Source organism: Rousettus aegyptiacus, unplaced genomic scaffold (assembly GCF_014176215.1).
Source record: "Rousettus aegyptiacus isolate mRouAeg1 unplaced genomic scaffold, mRouAeg1.p scaffold_m13_p_3, whole genome shotgun sequence".
NCBI classification, from domain to species: Eukaryota; Metazoa; Chordata; class Mammalia; order Chiroptera; family Pteropodidae; genus Rousettus; species Rousettus aegyptiacus.
Genome location: NW_023416306.1, coordinates 122,037,447 through 122,057,125, shown reverse-complemented (window position 1 = coordinate 122,057,125; position 19,679 = coordinate 122,037,447). Strand labels below are relative to the sequence as shown.

Genomic DNA, 19,679 nt, shown 5'->3' with positions numbered 1-19,679 from the left:
GATGGCTAGAATTTGGAATGGCGTTTCCACCAGTCAGAGTGCCTTCATCATCCTCAGAAGGGTGTTGCCTTCATGGAGGGATAAATTAATACCACACTAAAAACTACTCTGGACCCAGTTAAAAGCAGGTCTAGAAAGGACTGAACTAATTCTAAGTAACTTAACTGTGCAAAACAAACTCCAACATTAAAAGAATATAGTAAAATCCAGCACCCGAAGAGGTAAAATTCACAATGTCTGACATCTAGTAAAAATTATCAGGCATGCAAAGAGGCAGAAAAATATGACCAATAATCAAGAGAAAATGCAATCGACAGAAACAGACACAGGCCCTATAGTGTAACAATTAACACAGTGAAATGACAAAGATGCTGATTAACCAAGAAAGACATTACAACAGCAATTAAAAATACACCTCATATGCTTCAGAAGGTAGAAGAAAATATGAACATGATGATGAGAGAAACTGAAGACATAAAAAAGACCCAAGTGGAACCTCTATAAATGAAAAATATTTCTAAACTGAAAAATGTAATAGCAGTTTAGATACAGATAGATATAAAAAAGAGACAAAGAACAAAAACCAAATTCTTCCAGAAGTAGAGGAAAATTCCTTTTAAGGACACAGAATTCTCTCTCAATTGCCATTAAAGTTTGAGGATAATGGATTTAATGTTAGGATTAGCAGTAATGAAGGGATAGAATAATCACTGATTGTTTTTTCTAGATTTGATCTTTCTCTGTAGGACTATAAATTGAGATCTTGGTTGAACAATAGATCCAAGACAGTACTGTCCAGAAGAACTGTAATGCAGTCGTATAGGTAAGTTTGAATTTTCTAGTAGCCCCATCAAAAATAAAGAGAAACAGGCAAAATTAATTTTAATATTTTAGTTTAATTTAGCCAAAATGTTAAAATTTCAATACCAACTTTAAACTTAAAATTTTAATACTTTATATTTTTCTGTTCTAAATCTTTGAAATCCAATGTTTATTTTATACTTAGAACACATCTCAGTTCTGACTAACCACATTTCAAGTGCTCAACTACCACACGTGGCTAGTGGCTAACATATTGGACGGCGTGGTCTAAACAGTTTCATCAGGGTAATGTGAGCTGTCGTAACAAACCCCCAAATCTCAGTGGCTTAACACAATCCAAATCTTATTTTTAATTCAGGTTTCAGTCCAGCAAAGTTGACAGGGAAAAGAACTCTGTTTCATTCAAAAATCTGAGCTTCTTCCAGCCAGTGGCTCCACTGTCTCCCTCCTGGAGACTTTCACTGGATTGTCTTCATCCGCCACCTGATGAACAAAGAGTAAAGGCATGCCACTGAAGGGGCAGCAGCCACCAGCACATACTCTCCTGATGGCAAATCAAAATTATACAAGTCAAGCCAAACTACACACATTTAAGACCTCTGCTCGCTCATATTACATTTGCTAACATTCCATTGGCCATACCAAGGAGAAGGGAAAGAGAAAGAAGGGGAAAGAAATGTGATGAATAAAGAACTATCACATCTTGTGGACTGTTCGATTTGGTAAGTCTTTGGAAAAGGGAGAAATACAAGCTGAGCAACTAATGTGTTTCCTTCTCTACCAGCAGTGGTAGTCTTGCTGCCCCCTATCTTCTCCAAGGGAAGATACAACATAGATTAATAATAAGCAATAACATGGGCTGAAAACAATGATCATTATAGGAAATGACTCAAACTTCATTAAGATGATTAGAGGCATCTTAATGACCTATAACTTTTTAAAAAAGATTTTTATTAAAATATAGCTAACCTACAATATTTTATTAGTTTCAGGTGTTCACCATAGTTATTCAACATTTATATAGAGAAGTGAACACTATGATTAGTCCGGCAACAATCTGACACCACACAACGTTTTCACAGTATTATTGACTATACTCTCTTTGCTGTACTTCATATCCCCGAAACTATTTTATAACTACCAATTTGTACTTCTTAACCCCTTCACCGTTTTAACTCTAACTCTCAACCTCCCTCCCTTCTGGCATTCATCAACTTTTTCCCTGTATCCACTGAATCTGTTTCTGTTTTCTTTGTTCATTTATTTTGTTCTTTAGATTTCATATTATTAGAAGTGAGGTCATTTGGTATCTGTCCTTCTCTGTCTTATTTCACTTAGCATGATACCTTCCAGGTCCATCCATGTTGTCGCAAATGGTAAGATTTCATTCTTTCTTATGGACAAGTAATATTCCACTGTATATATGTACCACGCCTTTATCCAATTGTCTGTTGATAGGCACTTAGGTTGCTTTCATATCTCGGCCACTGTAAACTATGCTGCAGTGAACACAGGGGTGTATATATCTTTCAAATTCATGTTTTGGCTTTCTTCAGATAAATACCCAGAAGTGGAATTGCTGGGTCATAAAGTAGTTCTATTTTTAATATTGAGGAACCTGTCTCCCTCATTAGCTGTTTTCCATATTAGCTGCACCAATTTACAATCCCATCAACAGTGCATGAGGGTTCACTTTTCTCCATATCCTTGCCAACACTTGTTTGTTGATTTATAGATGATAGCCATCTGACAGGCATGAGGTGCTATCTCATTGTGGTTTTAATTTGCATTTCTCTGATGATAGTGACATTGAGCATCTTTTCACATGTCTATTGGTCATCTGTATGTTCTCTCTGGTGATATCCTACAACTCTGTTTTAGAAAATCCTTCTTTAAAAGGGTGAAATAAACCACAGATACAGAAAACCACACTATACAAATGAATAACTTAGTAAATTATTAGTAAGGGGGAAACTGTTGTCATACTACTAGGTTAAAAAATAATATTTTACCAGCCACCTCCTTAGTGTTCCCAATTTCAATCACAATCTACTCCCTCGCCCCAAAGTAACACTACTTTGGCATTTATTACAAACACTTCCTTGCATGTCTTTTAGTTTTCATATCCACTAAAAATTGTGCATTCCTAGACACTATAGTCTTGCCCATTTTTAAGAAACTTGGTATGTCCTTTTTAAACTAAAGATTCCTCTCCATCCCTTTCTGTTCCCTACCTGTTGAAGAACCCAAGCCATCCGGCCTCTGGGATTTTCCAGTATGAATTTTGCTGACTGCAAACTTGTGGTGCAGTTTAACTTATTCCTCTGTATTTTCAGTTGCAAGTTGCCAATTCAATCTAAAGGCTTGAACAAACTCGACTTATTCTATCACTTTGGTTAAGACCATAGGTGATTTGTACTCCTTCACTGGGTAGCAAAAAAAAGTCTGGTTGCCTTTCTTTGCAATATTATCAGTCACTGGTGTTCAATGTCTAGATCTATTAATTAACTGAACATTGCAAAGTGTAGATATTGTAATTCTATCATGTTTTCACTTATTGGCAGGTGTACTTTCTTAAGAGATGCTTCTTTTCTACTATTTTGGCTACCCAGTGATTTAATCTCTTTGCTAGTTTTTTCAAGACAATGAATTTATTCCCTGCAATCCTCCAAAGGTAAACTCAAGGATTTAAGCATATTTGGATTTCAATGCATACCTATACTGAAGCTCAAATTATATTATTTTTGCCCAGTGGGAGCCTCTGCAAGTTAGCTACTGTCTTTTGTGATGATAGATTCTTTGCTACCTGGTATAAAAGACATCCCAGACTCATCTTGTATAATTTCTGCGCCAGACCTAGAATCAACTATTTCTCCAAGAAGCCTTAGTTTCGTTTAGTAGAAAGTGATGTAATAGTATTTCAGGACCATAGTCTGGGCAGTAGGGGTGTGTGTGTGTATCCTCAATATAAAAAAAAAACAGAATTTACTAACCCTCTTCTATATTATATGTCTTCCACTCTGAGAATCCTGGTTTCAAGGATACAGATTACAAAATTGAAATATCCCCTAATTACTCATTTGCTTTACCCCACATTATAGTCTCAGGTAATACTACCACTATCAAGTGCCAAAAATATTTTTTAAATTTTTCACAAGCTTCTTCCCATTTTTCAGTTGTACTGTATCTACATTGTCAGTGCAGATAGAGCCATTACATACTATATTTGCTTCCTTTCAGTCCTCACTTATTCCTAGTTCAACAAATAGCCATATATTTAAGGTTTATAGCCAGTCTTTAAGAATTTCATTCTCTAGTAAGTTCCTCAGGAAGGGCTCATAGGAACAATATTTCCTGACTATGTATATATGTCGATAGCAGTTTGTATTCTCTTGATACTTGAAGATTAGTTTTACTGAGAATAAAATCCTTAGTTCACATCTTCTTCCTAGAGCATCTAAAATATATCATTCTATTTTCTTCTGGTATAAAGCAAATGTCAAAGAGTCTGATAATAACCTAACTTCTCTTCCTTGTAAGTCACTTGCTCTTTCTACTTAGACGGTGAAGAATTTTTTTCTATTTTTAAAGTAGTTTAGTAATCTTACTAGAATGTCTTGTCTTGGTGTTTGCCAGTTGATATTCTCAGGTATGCAGTGTACTCCTAGTTTCAAATCATTTTTTTAAATTGTACTTTCAGGATTGCTTCCTTGAATTATCATTTTTTGTATTTGTTTTGGTCCCGTGCTTTGGATTTCTTCTATAGGAGCGCCTACAATCCATACGTTGGACATTTATTGTCTATCTTCAATATCTGGCACTTCCTCTTAAATATTTTCCCATCATTTTGTTTGTTTTTTAAAAATATCCTCAAAAAAATATCCTCACTTTCACGTGTATTTCTCTTATGGCATTATTTTTGTGTTTATTCACTCTGTGTTTCAGATTAGTCTTCAGTTCTGAACTTTTTAAATTTCTATTCTTTCCCTAAGTTCTGTCACTTTATTTTTGAGTTTACATGGCTTTACTCTATGTTGTTCTTTCACATCTTGACTCATTTTCTTAATTTCATTTAGTTTGTTTGAAATAGTTTTGATCTATTTTATGAGCATGTTAAGACAGTGTGCTTTTATTTTCTGTAGAGATATTACTCTACTCAATATTTGTCATTTATTCTTTCTCTCTCTCCCCCTTCCTCTACTTCCCAAGAAGTTTATATGGAATTTGACCATGGTACCTTTCTATTGCTTATATTTCTATAAAATTACTTCTCCTAAATTCTGAGGAGGCATGATTGAGAACAACTCTTCTAACTTCACAGAGCTTTTTTGTCTTTTTTTTTTTTATGACAACTTGTTTTTTGATGTTTTCTGCTTAACTTCCCCACTTTTGTCTGGACTTTTTCTTTCCTTCATCTTTATTGCCCTTTTTTCTTTTTCCCTTTTCTTTTCTTATAATAAGATGTTAAAAAACTGATATATAAAATTGATAAATCATAATCACATGGACCACCATGTTAATTACCTTATTTCACAACAATCCTGTAAGATAGGTATTATTGTTATCCCCATTATACAAATGGGAAACTGGGACACAGAGTGTTTAAGTAATTTGCCCAAAAGCACAAAAAAGTAATAAATGGAGACAGAAATCAAAATTTGACAATCTGACATCAGAGGCTATATAACCTGCTCAATTTTGATACCTCACCAAGCAGTTTCTCCACAGTATGTTGCCTTATTCTGGAAGGGAACCATAACTAGTCGGTTTCCAGAGTTCATAGGGGCTAGAATGCTTTAGATCTTAGTGTGCCCTGCATTCATTCCCTGTAAACTGTGCAAAACCCTGTCCACTTTCAGATGCTAATCTCAAATTGACCAATTGTGCTTTCCAGAGATCTGCTGGCTCTTTTGGAGTTTTCCTGTTCTGAGGTCTATTAGATGACTGTTGCTTCCCTTTGCTTCCTCCTGCAGAGATGTAAATATGCACATATTTTGACTGCTGTGACCTGTCTCCACCTGCTGTATTTTGGGGTTCATAGGGTTACCCTGTCACTTAGTTTTGTTGCAAAAATTGTATGTGGGCTTTTGGTTTTGCTATCTAATTTCTATGCCCATTTCCATGTGGACATTGAGGGAAATTCAAACACTAAGCTGCTAATTACATGATCTCCCGAGGGCCGGCAATGTTTTATATACTCACACAAGAATCCCCACCATACCTACCCAATCTTTCCAAATAATGCCTTTACTTACCTCCCAAACACTCAATAGCTAACAACTTTTAATCAATCTCAATTGCAGGAAGGAGTATGGGGGGAAACACAATCACAAACAATCCCACTGAAGAATAGTGGGGTGAGACAGCATCTAAAACAATAGTTCCCAAACTTGGCTGTGCACTGTAATTACCTGTGGAGTTTAAACTTATTGAAGCCTGGGTACAACCCCTCAGAGAATCTGATTTAATTGTCTGGGATTTTATAGAGGTCCCCAGTCAAATGAACAGCATGCTGATAATAGTAATATATAACAGTAATATATAATATATACTTAAAATTTGCTAAGACCTAAAATGTTCTTACAATACACAAAAAGTAACTATGAGGTGATGGATGTGTTAATTGCCTTGAATGTACTTAACTATTTCACAAAGTATATTATATTAAATCGTCATGTTATACATCTTTAAAAAAATAACATTGTACAACTTGAATATAAACCACTTTTATTAATTTATGCCTTTTTCCCACACCAACAAGCAATTCTCTAGTTCTCAGCAGACATACACTAGGTGTCCTACAAATAAAGTCAATTCTGACACTATCTACCCAGAGAGAGCATCAAATTTTACTTACAAGTTAAAGGCTCAATTGCACAAGACTACTCCCACTTCAGATGCCAATCGTAAGTCTAGGCTGTCACCTGTTCTTCTGACCAACTGGCTATAAATTAGATGGTCCCACGACCCCCTTCTCAGATTCAATGAATTTGCTAGAGTGGCTCACAGAATTCAGACAAACATTCACTTAACATTTACCAGTTTATTATAAAGGATTTTATAAAGCAGTGGCCCTCAAGCTTTTTGGCACCAGAGACCAGTGCTCCAAAAGATATGCCTATCACTTCTATAGATAAAGATTTGTCCAATATTTGGGTTCAAATCATTTTATCTTTTCCATAGCTTACAATTATGAGAATCTAATGCTTGATGATCTGAAGTGGAGCTGAGGTGGTGATGCTAGCGCTGGGGAGTGGCTGCAAATACATTCTCCACTGCTCACCTTCTGCTGTGAGGCTTGGCTTCTAACTGGCCAGAGCCCAGTACCAGGCATTGGTGACACCTGTTATAAAGGATACAAATAAACAGCCAGATGAAAAAGTACACAGGGTGAAGAACAGAAGGGGGCCATGTACAGGAACTTCTGTTCCCATGGAACTGGGGTGCATCACCCTCCCAGGATGTGGATGCCTTCACCAACATGGAAGCTCATCCTATGCCACTGTTCAAGAGTTTTTATAGAGCTTAACACCTCCAGCCCCCAAATGTTCCCTTTCCCTGAGGTCAGTGGGTGGCAATGAAATTCCGACTCTTTAACCATTTGGTCTTTCTTTTGACCAACCACATTCTGAGGCTAGGCAGGGGCCTCACTCTGTCACCTCATTAGCATAGATACAAGTGGGCTCGAAGAGTCTCCTTAGGAAAAAAAACAAAAGATATGCCTATCACTTCTATAGATAAAGATTTGTCCAATATTTGGGTTCAAATCATTTTATCTTTTCCATAGCTTACAATTATTCTATTTAACCCCACAACCATTAATAAGTAAAATGAAGAAATAAAGTCCTATACCTTGATATCTATCATCAATTGGGACCAACTTGTTCCAATCACTCACTTTGCCCTTACCGTCAATAAAATATTGTGGTAGCAATTCACACCAAATGCCTCTCTGAGAATATATATGCCTTGCCTCTGTCCCTACTTGTCACATAATATAAGTGGTGAAGGAGATGTACAATTAAACAGATTTCTCATTACTTTTCTCTCACTGAAATACAAATAATCTCTGGGCTTTAGTCTCTATCCAGCTGGCACATGTCCTGCCAGACCCCATTAGGGAAAAACTTCCCGAGGTCAGCCATTTAGCAATACTGACAATTTAATGTTTGAGGGAAGGAAAAGTACTCATCCACTTAGGAAAATAGTTTAAAATAACTAAAGGAAATTGATTCCTTCCCTTGGAACAAAGCCCACAAGGCCCGTAATTGAGCTGCAACCACTTAAAAGGACCCACTATTTTTTCAGCATTACAGGTGCTCCAAGAAATTCATGGTGTTTGACATCATCTATATTTTCCCCACACCCAGGCCCATCTTCTCTGTATCCAGGCCACAATCTTTAAGTCTTCAGGATCCTCTGGGATCTATGCATCTACCATAAAGTTTCCTGTGTGATGCAAATGAAACACATTTCCTTTCAAGTAACTCCTCCCCCCCCCCCCGCTTTATCCCAGAGAGCCTGTTCTTTACCAACTTTCCTGACACTATTGACCTTATTAATGTTAACACAGTCCTCTCTCCCATTATCATAGTGCTCACTTTTCTAAAGAAATAGGTGATGCTAATTTGGCTGGTAAATATACCTTGTTTTACTAGCTCCCTATCTTTAGCTCTACTGATGAAATGTCTACTGCTTTTCGTCCTAGCACAAGTTCTTCTAGATCGGTAAAACTTTATGGACATCTGTCATAATTTAGAAAAGTCCCCTTCTCCAAGTTATAACTTCTATCCATGATCACATTGCATTTGCAGAGATATCTCTTAAACGGCATGACAAATTCTTATAGGACTTTCTGTTCAAGCTGGTAATGGTCTCATCAAGCAATTGTTTCCTCTTTCCCATCAAGTACAAATCAGCGCAAGCTATTTTCATTGGAACCCTTTTCCACTGTCTTATATCTAGGAACCAGATCAGATCACATCACTTTATTTCTGGGAGAGCCATAGTACTACTAATATCAATCCCTGGATATTATTTGGTTTCAGATTACTTATTTTGAGAGGACAAGACTCTTTAGTCATTAGTTCAATAAACCAAATGCCTATTACTGAGTGCCTATTACATATCAGGCAAAGGGACATAAAAATATACAGATGGTTCCTCACCATAAAAAACTCATAGTCTCTCATTAAGCACACACATAAACAAGTAACTGTCATAGTCATTAATGCTGACCCATTTGGTGGCAGGCCACCCCTCCTTTTAAAATAAAGCTCCACTCTTTTCAATTACTACAGTGAGTATAAGGCATTTAAACTTCCTTTACCTTCAGTGCCAAAGATGGGGCTTCGAGCCTCAGAACTTTTTCCCTGCTAACATCATAACCAACAAGAGGCATTAAATTAGTGAGATTTAAAAGCCATTTCTGATCTAGCTTTGTATTTTAGGATACACAAACACAGAGATGGCTAGGAAATTCAGATTCCTTGGTCACTAAGTCTCCGTCTGAATTATTGTGTTTCTTGCATCTCAAGGCTACTATCGGGAGAGGGCATTATAGAAACAGAACACTCTGGAATGCTCTGGTCAGACTAGGATGAAAGCAGGGGAGATGGACAGGCACCTGAGGATCATCCATGCTCTAACCTGCCTGAAGCCTACAAAGTTCTCTCTGAATATAATACAAAAACAGCAGTATCTTTCCTTTTAATAACCAATCAGACCAGACTCATATGGGCCATAATAAATTACTCTTTTCATCCATTCCAATTGCTTCTGCTCTTTTTAGCTAATGCTTATCAAATTACTGAATAGTACACTTTATTATTCAGCTATTTAGATAAAAAATATAGACCAAAGAACAGTATAGATCACTTCGTATTTATTACATATTTATCTGAATTTTTTAAAATTACAGAATTCCACTCCAAAATGATAATTAATGCCTGTTAAGTTATTGGTCACTTGCATTTTTCCCTCCAAAAATACCATAAAGACATGTGAATAGGTACAGTGCACTTTAAAGGCTCACAGTCATGAGACAAAGATCACATTTATCCATAAAAATTAAGAAAAATAGCTCAATATTTTAAAATATTAACAACATAAAATAAAGAAAAAATAAAATACTGCATTTTTACCACAACCGTTTTGGTAGATAATAGAATTTTGTTTAAAATAATGCTCCTCTGCAGAGCATATGCTGTGGTTGTCACACTTGGCACATAAGCAATTAGAAACTGCTCGGCTTCCATCTGAGTTTTTTTTAGAAGGACCCTTACTCAGGGCTACTCTCCCCTGAGTCTGATCTAGCTGTTCTGATGGGAGCCTGATCTTTCTTCCCCCACTTACTCTTCAGACTGTCCTGTCTTCTCTTTACTCTCCCAGATTCACACTTTCTGTCTCCTACATTCCCAGCAAAGATGCCTGGCACAGAACTCACACAGCGGAGTAACCCTACTCCCCATAGCTCTTATTCTATGTTTCCCCTTCACTTAACTAAATTATGACTATACGGTAAGGAGATGATCTACAAATAGTAATTATTCTTCCTACTTTATAGTCATGTCTCAAACAATACAAAAAAGTTGGTGATGTTTGATTTGGAACTTAAAACACTGAATTAGTTTAGACAGAATATATACTCTGACCTTCTTTAAACTCTACTCTTTCCAACTACTGTTGTTTTTAAAACCATAAAAATATAAAAATTGTAAACATTCTACTAAACATTTCAGTAGAAACCTGTTACTCTATTCTTTATTTAGTGGGGTCAGAAAGAACAAAAGTGATGCCATGTTCCCTTTGGCAGACCCAAAAATCATGCTCCCAGCCCTAACCTACCAATACACATCTCCCACCATTAGACATATCTATAGGTCAAGCATGTCTCTCATGACAGCTGCTACTGCCACTAATGAACACCCCTATAACAAAGCAGTAGGCTCTTATCATCTCTCTCAGATAGCTGTCCATCTGCTTGCTGGGTACCTTACCCACTGCTCCACACTCAACCCAGACTCAGTAACCATGTAAACACATGGAAGTAAGGACACAAAAAATCGGGAGCACCTCCTTTACTACAGACTGCATTCCTTTGGCAAAGTGAGAGGGCGCTTCCTATCTCTTTGTCAGAGTAACAGCAGAATGAGGTGGGGGTGGCTGCTGAAAGAGGTAGGATTAAAAAGGAAGCTGATGAGTTTAGCCACAGCATCCACAACACCCCCAGAGACAGACAGCACATTCCCTTCACTGTGACACTGCTGGGAGCGCGAAGATGAATCTCATCTTCTATTTAAAAAGAGAAACCTATACGGGAAACTCCAATCACTTTTCATTGCTCTTATTGCAAGGTTTTACTGTGTTTTTAAAAGCATGAAATTAATAAGGCATTACATTTTTTTAAATGAGTAACTTAAAAAATTAATTTTTAAAAATACTGTTTTTAAGAAAGATTATGCTAAACGTAAATGATTAATGAAATCTATTGGCTCTGGGGAATCCCCTTAGCATCTTTCAGGTCAGCTATGATTATTGAGATAACCTAAAACCAGAATTCCACACCTAGGTGATAAACACTACCAATTAACCAGAGTATTAATTGCAATGACTTAAAACTACATTACCTGAATAGTCTCCATGGTGAAGTATCAGAAAAAGTGAAATAATAAATAATTCCACAGCACCATAAGGTTTTATAAAATACAATTTCAGTTTTTGACATTAACATATCATGCTCGCTTTGGCAGCACATATACTAAAAACATTATTGTACAATCTCAAATTCTGGTCCATCATTCATGTTAGGCTGATAATAGTTCTAACAGAGGCCATATAGGCACAAATATAACATGGAAAATAATATATTTACTGAAGAACCTGTATGGATATACTTAGTCGCCATTTCGGTTGCATCCAGTGAGTCGTAGTGGATTCAAAGGCCAGGAAAAGTGGTTTGCCATTTATACCCTAAGTACAAATTTTAACATGCCAAAAGAACCAAAGTGGTAACTAAGACATCTGCCATAACTAAAAGGCCCTTTTATATCTGTTTGCTTTAGAATTGTGTGCTCTTGTGGGTTTTATTTCTATATGATATTTTGTAAATGGCTCTGAGTTTTTAACATAAGAATACAGTGATTCGCTTTTAATTTTAAAAATAGATGCAAGTGGAAAACAGACAAATTTTGTAGCCAAATTATCCGCAATTATGTATATCAAGTTATTTATAATAGAAACTATCTCACAAATTGGCTCTTCCAATATCTAGCATGCTCATGGATCTCTTGAACTTAGTGTGTGCTGTGCCAACTTAGTTCAACACTGATCAAAGCAGAACATCATGGAAAATAATGACTTGTCTACCAAAAAGCATATGCTGCATTCCAAAGCCAAATATGAATTACGTTTGGAATTATTAATTCCATGTCTCCCCTCCATTAATGCAGAGAACTCAGACTTGGCTTTACTACAAATCAGCTAGCACTAGAGTAAATCAGCTATAAAAATTACTTATAACAAAATAAATATTTTCAGTCCCTCTACATTAAGTGATATATAAATCATGAGCAGTTTATAACATTAGCTTAGGTCACTCCATGGAACCCAAACATACTGTACAATCCTGAGTAAGTAAGTAGTTAGGGATACAGTTTCTTGGGGATCTTTCTTGATTGGAAATCATAAAGAAAACACATAAAACCAAAACTTGTAATAATCCCCATTTTCATTATAAGTACCATGAGTTCTTTTTACTTTGGTAAATAGGTTATCTATGTAAACCATTTATTTTGATGGAGTTAAATATAAACAGAGCTTCTGCTAGGATCCTTCCATCACCTTTTGACACTGATACAATAAATAGTCAGGAAGAGTAGGACAGGAGGATCTGAACCATAGGGCTAATACATCACCATGAACTCGGAAATGCAGTAAGCAAGGGACGGATGGGAGCAGCTGACAGGCCAACAGCCCTTCTTTGCCTACAACAAAACAAAATTTAAAAGAACTTCAATTTAAAAGAACTTCAATAGGCATTTCTCCATAGAAGATATACATATGGCCAATAAGCTCATGAAAAGATATTCGACATCATTGATCATTAAGAAAATGCAAATCCAATCAAATGAAATACGATTTTATGCCCATTAGGATGTCAATTATCAAAATAAATAACAAGTGTTGGTGAGGATATGGAGAAATTAGAACCCTTGTGCACTGCTGGTGGGAATGTAAATGGTACAGTTGCTGTGGAAAACAACACGAGTTTCTCCAAAAATTAAATACAGAATTACCATATTATCCAGCAGTTCTACTCTGGGCATGTAACCAAAAGAACTGAAAACAGGGACTTGAATATAGATATGTGTACACCCACATTCACAGCAGCATTATTCACAATAGCCAAAAAGTAGAAGCACCAAAGTGTCCACTGACAGATGAATGAACAAATGTGGTATACTGATACAATGGAACAGTATTCAAGCTTAAAAAGGAAAGAAATTTTGACACATGCTACAACATGGTTGAACCTTGAAGATGTTTATGCTAAGTGAAATAAGCTAGTCATGAAAGAACAAATATTGTATGATTCCACTTATATGAGTTACCTAGAGTAGTCAAATTCATAGAGAAGGAAAACTGAATGATGGTTGCCAGGGGCTGGAGTGGAAGGGAGAATGGGGAGTCAGTGTATAATGTGTACAGTTTTTGTTAGGGAAGTGGAAAAAGTTCAGAAGATGACGGTGGTGACAGTTGCACAACATGAATGTACTTAATGCCATGAAGCTGTATACTTAAAAATGGTTGAAAAATGGTAAATTTCATTATGTATATTTTATCACAAAAAAATTCTTTAATAGTCACTCATCTGAAAAATACTCATAACAGGAAATATAACTCTAAGAAATCTGACACTTACAAGAGCTGATTTGTGTTCTGATTGTGAGAAAGCCCTTAAAAACACAGGTTTGCTTTTTCATAACTCTACGAACCTATGATCTCAACAACATGAAGTCTCAGTTTCTGTTGCAGGGTCTTTAGGGTAGAAGGTAGAGCAGCTTGAGAGTCTGATATTTTTACATTTTGCTTCACATCATTTGCAAAGGATAACCAGAGTTTGCCAAAGTCTTCAGTTGAGATTTTTAATGGCCTGAAAATAATTTTAAAAATTAGATTGATGTCCAAAAAAATGAAATGATTCTCAGCAAATAAACATACAGGACTCAAACAATCATTGTAAATCTGGGACCCACAAAACGTATTTTTTTGTTTTTGGCAAGGCAACCCTTGGTTGATCTCATAGATTGCAAGGATCTTGTCAACTTACAATCCCTTATTTTTTATTTTTTACGCCTCCAGCACTTGGTCTTCCTAGGTGGTCTCCCATCGAAGTACTAACCAGGCCCGACCCTCCTTAACTTCTGAGATCAGACGGGATCGGGCTTGTTCAGGGTGTCATGGCCGTAGACAAAACTTATGTTTTTAAACCAAATATAATTAGGATGCTAACCATCATCCTCCTACCTGATGAAAATAATGAAAGCAAGAGATGTTACTAAAGTGCAAAGAAATCACCCAGTTCTCTTACTTCTGAGTATTAGTGATTTCAGTAAAATTTTACCAACTAATTTCAGGAATCATTCAAATATAAAACTTTTCTTTCATGTTAACTTTGGATTTAGGGATAATGAGATACTCTATTAAAGTCATGTACAAGAGTATGAATACAAAGACCCTTAAATACAAAGGACCTTAAATAAAATAGACCAAAAGGATATTTCAGCAAATATGTTTTTTAAATAGTTAACACTGGGTATCTCAGAGTGAGATTACAGGGAATTTTTATATTTGACTTAATTTTTCTATAGGATTTGAATTTTTATAATAAGTATTGACTTTATGATTAAGAAAAAATGTTTTTAAAGACACAGAGGATTTTATTAATACACAAAAAACTGTTCATGTTATATATAGTGCTTCTTTAGGTATATATAAGATATACCTTCACAGTCAAAGAATAAGTTTTTTGAAGGCTGGATTCTATCTTACATAGCAATATGGGCATACTCTGACAGAGTCATAGACATGTTCTTACTAAAAGACTTTAAACAGTGGGTAAAAATTATAGTAGTGTAACACAAGTGAATGTGTGGAAATTAAAATAATTTTAAAGATAATCACTGGTATTCTGCATTCTTAGTTCAGGCAGCTTTCATTTTGAAAAATGTCTGAATATAGTACAATATATTCATAACACTAAATGAGAGCAGAAGAGTTAAGAGATCATTTTCAATTATTTTGGTAACAACGCACATGTGCCTAGCAGAATGCTACTTACTGCATGACTAATAAAATTTTCATAACTTTGTTGAATAATTCTCTTGCAGATCTCTAAAGCTCACTGAACAGATTTTACAAAAGAATTAACTAAATAAATAAAATACAAATCAGAGAAACTTTAAAAGTTTTAATAAAAGTTATGCAGAATCTTTAGTTATTTCAGTTTAAACATTAATATTAGTTTCTCTCAGAAGTTTTCAAGATCACTAACCAGCCCCAACCTAAATCAGGTCCCATACTATAATCAGTCATTGTTCTACATACTTTCTCTTCATAGCACAATTCACAATTATATATGCATTTATATGATGGTTCAATGTCTCCTCCGTAGACTGGACACTTCCTAACGGTAGGGACTGTGTCTAGTTTTGAATTACTGTAAACCCTAGAACCTAGCATAGTGCTTCTGTCCAGAAAAGAGGACTAATAAATATTTGCTGAATAAATGAATAACCTAAAATAACATTACAGAAAACATTTACCTAATGAAATCTAATAGTGATAAGTTTACTGAAAATTCAAGCTGAACAGCATGAGTGTCCATCATTTGATAATTTATAAAACCAGAAAGATTCCCTTCTGTAAACGGTTTTTCTATCTGCACACTGTATTGAAAGTTTTTGGTGCTCTCTGCTTCTATTACAGGCAAGCAGCATCCAGGTTGCTCAGTGATCTGTAAATGAAAGTAAGAAAAGTATTAAAAGAAAGAATCAACATAGACTATCACATGAATATCAATTTTCTACTTAATTGAAGTGGTATAAAAGTATACTATTGTGAGATGTTAATAACAAATCACAATCTGAAGATGACTGATAATTTCACTTGAGAGAAATTCACTATCAAAGATAATTAAGAAACAGTAGTACACAGGTCAAAATTATGTAACAAATGGCATTACAATGAAAATCTCTATGTAATTTAAGAGCAAAAAATATTATTAAACTCCAGTATTGTGGCTCTCAATCCTGGCTAGCACCAGAATTTTAAAGCTAGGAGAGTTAAAAAAAAATGTATAATATGTGTGTGTACACATACACACACACACACACACACGCACACACAGAGATATATATACACACACACAGGTTATCTTTCCTTCTCATTCTCCACCCTTACTCGAGCTCTGGTGGTAAAGCTCAGGCAACTGGACTGGGTTTTGTTTTGTTTTGTTTTGTTTTGTTTTGTTTTGTTTTGTTTCGTTTTTAGTTCCACAGGTGATTCTAGTGCACATCTAGAGTCAGGAACTTCTGCCCTGGTCAAGCCCAGGTAATATCCCATTCAACACATTCCAGCTCATAGAAGAAACTGGGTCAGTTTTATGGAATAGGGATCACTGATCAAATCTCATTATAACTCCACCAAGGACATCCACATAATAAGCAATGAGCATATTTCCAGGAATTACAATGGTAGTCTCCTTGAGCTAGGGAAGAAACACAGAATTGATACCTGAGCACTCAGTATAATGCAAAGGCACACACTATTAATATCTTCACTTTAAACGTGAAGAAACCAAGGCACAAGGCGGTTATATAATTTGACCACATGACACAGCTAATAAGCAATAGAAGCAAGATTTAAAGACAAGCACTCTGAGTCAAGAGCCTATATTCTTAACTACTGTATTCTATCAAACCTTACTTTATATTTATGGCCCTCTCCAATACAATCTTTATTATGTTTCCTTGTCCCTTTTAAATAATTCGTCCCTACTCAAAATAATAAAAAATCTGTCACATCTTTTACTTTTTTGCTAAAGAGGAAAGAACAATGTGGAAGAAATGTATAAACCATCAGAAGAGCCAACAGCAGAAACACTAAGTAAGCATTGTGCATTTAGGGCAAAAATAATAAACCATTCATTATCTTACCTTGAAATTTTCTGCAGGAGCAATTTCTACGTTAGCACTTTTCAATTCTGAACTACTCTTATTAGAAACTGACCAGACCATCAATAAACAATCATCTTTCCAAATTTTGTAAGAAGACACTGACATGTTTTCATTATTACAGACATCTATAAGGTCTGAATGCATGTGTTCAGCAGTTTCTTCTAACAAAGAGGAAGCTAAAGAGATTTCATTGCCAACCGAGGCTGCAGTGAATTGAGGAGGGTGAAAAACTTCCATGTTGTTATCCGCAAACAATGAAGGTTTAGATAGCCTGCAGTTTGAAAGTTTCTCAACCAAGGGCAGTTCTGTGAGTGATTCAGAATCCAAAAGTTCTGAACTAAGAGTAAATTTATTTAATTCTTTGTCTCCTCTATCCTGCAAATTATCCAAATAATAATCTTCGTAATTCACACTTGACAAAGAACTAAAGGAAGGGCAGGTCGTATTATAAGCACTGGTTGGTTCTTCAGTTTTGGTTTCCTTGACTTTTGATTTCCTTTTGAACTTGTGAGAGACAGTATCCACTTTTCCCAGCTGCAAAAATGAAACATCATAATAATATAAAAAGAAACCATTCTTCTAGTCATGAATTTCAAACATTTTTCTATAATTTCAAATGAGCAATTTTACTAACTTGCTGAAGTTCTATCTATAAAGCAGAGATTAAAAAAAGAATCAGAGATGAACAAAATGTTAAGCTCTGAAATTCTGACAGCTACATTACTTTGAACTATTAGCTAAATCTTATTTCTCATTAAAAACACATAAAATCAGAAAAAGAAATAAGGTTAAAAAGTAAATTGTGAACAATTCTAAAAACTTGTTAGATTTCAGAATACTAGAGTACAGAATTGTGCACATTAAAAACAATGAAAAACATAGCCATTTTTTGTGTTTCTAGAGTTGTCCTGCAGAAGCTAAGGCATCCTCAAATACAGGAATGGCTCAACTGATTCAGTAATCTATAATAATTATAATGAGTCAATAAATGAACGAAAAACTAATTTTACTTCAAGAATCACTAGTAGTAGCTAACTGGAGTACACAGCAAGAAAGAATCCTGTTAGTGACCAGTGATGTTTGCTACAAACTCGACTGATTCAGTCGAGTTTGTTACCCTTGAGCTAACCTCCTGAGGAATGGTCTGACCCCTTGCCTCACAAAGTTCTACTTAGAATCAGTGCAGCAGTCTGGCACTACTCTAAGGCCAAGTCCATGCTTCCATCCTCCTGGGAGTTGTAACACTATGTGGCCAGCCACTCTTCACATGATTCTAGGTAACCAGAATTCCAGTTTCCTTTTCATACCCTCCTATCCTCTCAAGTCCCAATATCTTTTCTAACTCAGAGCAGAGTTTGTCTCCTACATTCCAATTCAGAAGAAGTATTCAAACAAGAATTAACATTGTATTAACACAAAAACAATAGGGAGGAGTAAGTGAAAGACTTCCATTACAATAGCCATGGGACTTGAAATGGACATACAGTAGTCCCCCCTTATCTGTGGTTTTGCTTTCCATGATTTCCATTATCCACAGTTTCAGTTACTCGCAGTCAACTGCCGTCCAAAAATATTAAACAGAAAATTCCATAAATAGACAATTCATAAGTTTTAAATTACACACTGTTTGGAGTAGTGTGTGTCCATCCCGGGGCACAAATCATCCCTTTGTCCAGCATATCCACGCTGTATATACCCACCCATTAGTTGCTTAGTAGCCGTCTAAGTTGTCAGGCTGTCCTGCAGTGCTTGTGTTCAAGTATCCCTTATTTTACTTAACAATGGCCCCGAAGCACAAGAGCAGTAATGCTGGCAATTCGAATATGCCAAAGAGAAGCCATAAAGTACATTCTTTAGGTGAAAAGGTAAAAGTTCTTGACTTAATAAGGAAAGACAAAAATTGTATGCTGACGTTGCTAAGAATGAATCTTTTATCCATGAAACTGTGAAGAAGGAAAAAGAAATTTGTGCTAATTTTGCTGTCACAACTCAAACTGCAAAAGTTTCAGCTACAGTGTATAATAAATGCCTAGTTAAGATGGAAAAAGAATTAAATTGGGGGTGGAAGACATGAACAGAAAACATATTTTGATTTATGGAAACATGTTGCGCCAGAAAGCACTGAGCCTAAACAAAGACTTCAGTAAGGGATCCCCTGAAGCAAGTGACATTAAGCCACTTACTGCAAGTAAAGGATATTTCCACAAATCCAGGAATAGATTTGGCATTTTTTCGTTTAACATCATCACAAGAAGAAAGGTGAGTACAGCACAATAAGGCATTTTCAGAGAAAGAGAGACCACATTCACATAACTTTTATTATAGTATACTGTTATAATTGTTTTATCTTGTTATTATTGTTATTCTCTTACTGTGCCAAATTTATAAACTAAACTTTATCATAGGTATTTATGTATAGGAAAAAACATAGTACATACAGGGTTCAGTACTATCCACAGTTTCAGGCATATATTAGGGGTCTTGGAATGTAACCCCCTGTGGATAAGGGGGGACTACTATGTATTAGACTGCCCAATATTATTCCTCAGGTCACTGACACTCTCAGTTTTTTCCTGTTTTTTTGTTTGTTTGTTTGTTTGTTTGTTTTGAATTTTCTTT

The 19,679-nt window shown here is 35.6% G+C and overlaps 1 protein-coding gene and 1 pseudogene across 12 annotated transcripts in view; both read right to left on the bottom strand.

The window, feature by feature from the left end:
- The window catches only part of AP4E1 (adaptor related protein complex 4 subunit epsilon 1), a 65,100-nt gene that overhangs the window by 1,688 nt on the left and 43,733 nt on the right, over window positions 1-19,679 (bottom strand). For 3 of the 12 annotated variants that reach the window (XM_036238805.1, XM_036238815.1, XM_036238816.1), the window contains 6 exons: window positions 17,040-17,594; window positions 15,648-15,838; window positions 13,818-13,975; window positions 12,664-12,806; window positions 7,014-7,165; window positions 2,342-6,929 (listed from right to left, as the gene is read on the bottom strand). In XM_036238805.1, coding sequence (XP_036094698.1) covers window position 6,929; window positions 7,014-7,165; window positions 12,664-12,806; window positions 13,818-13,975; window positions 15,648-15,838; window positions 17,040-17,594 — 1,200 coding nt within the window. In that variant the 3' untranslated portion in view covers window positions 2,342-6,928. Of the gene's footprint in view, window positions 1-960; window positions 1,306-2,341; window positions 6,930-7,013; window positions 7,166-9,686; window positions 12,807-13,817; window positions 13,976-15,647; window positions 15,839-16,321; window positions 16,592-17,039; window positions 17,595-19,679 lie in introns of those variants that run through there. The other 9 variants (XM_036238806.1, XM_036238811.1, XM_036238807.1 and 6 more) reach the window with 9 other exon arrangements.
- Window positions 14,176-14,294, bottom strand: LOC118601535 (annotated as a pseudogene).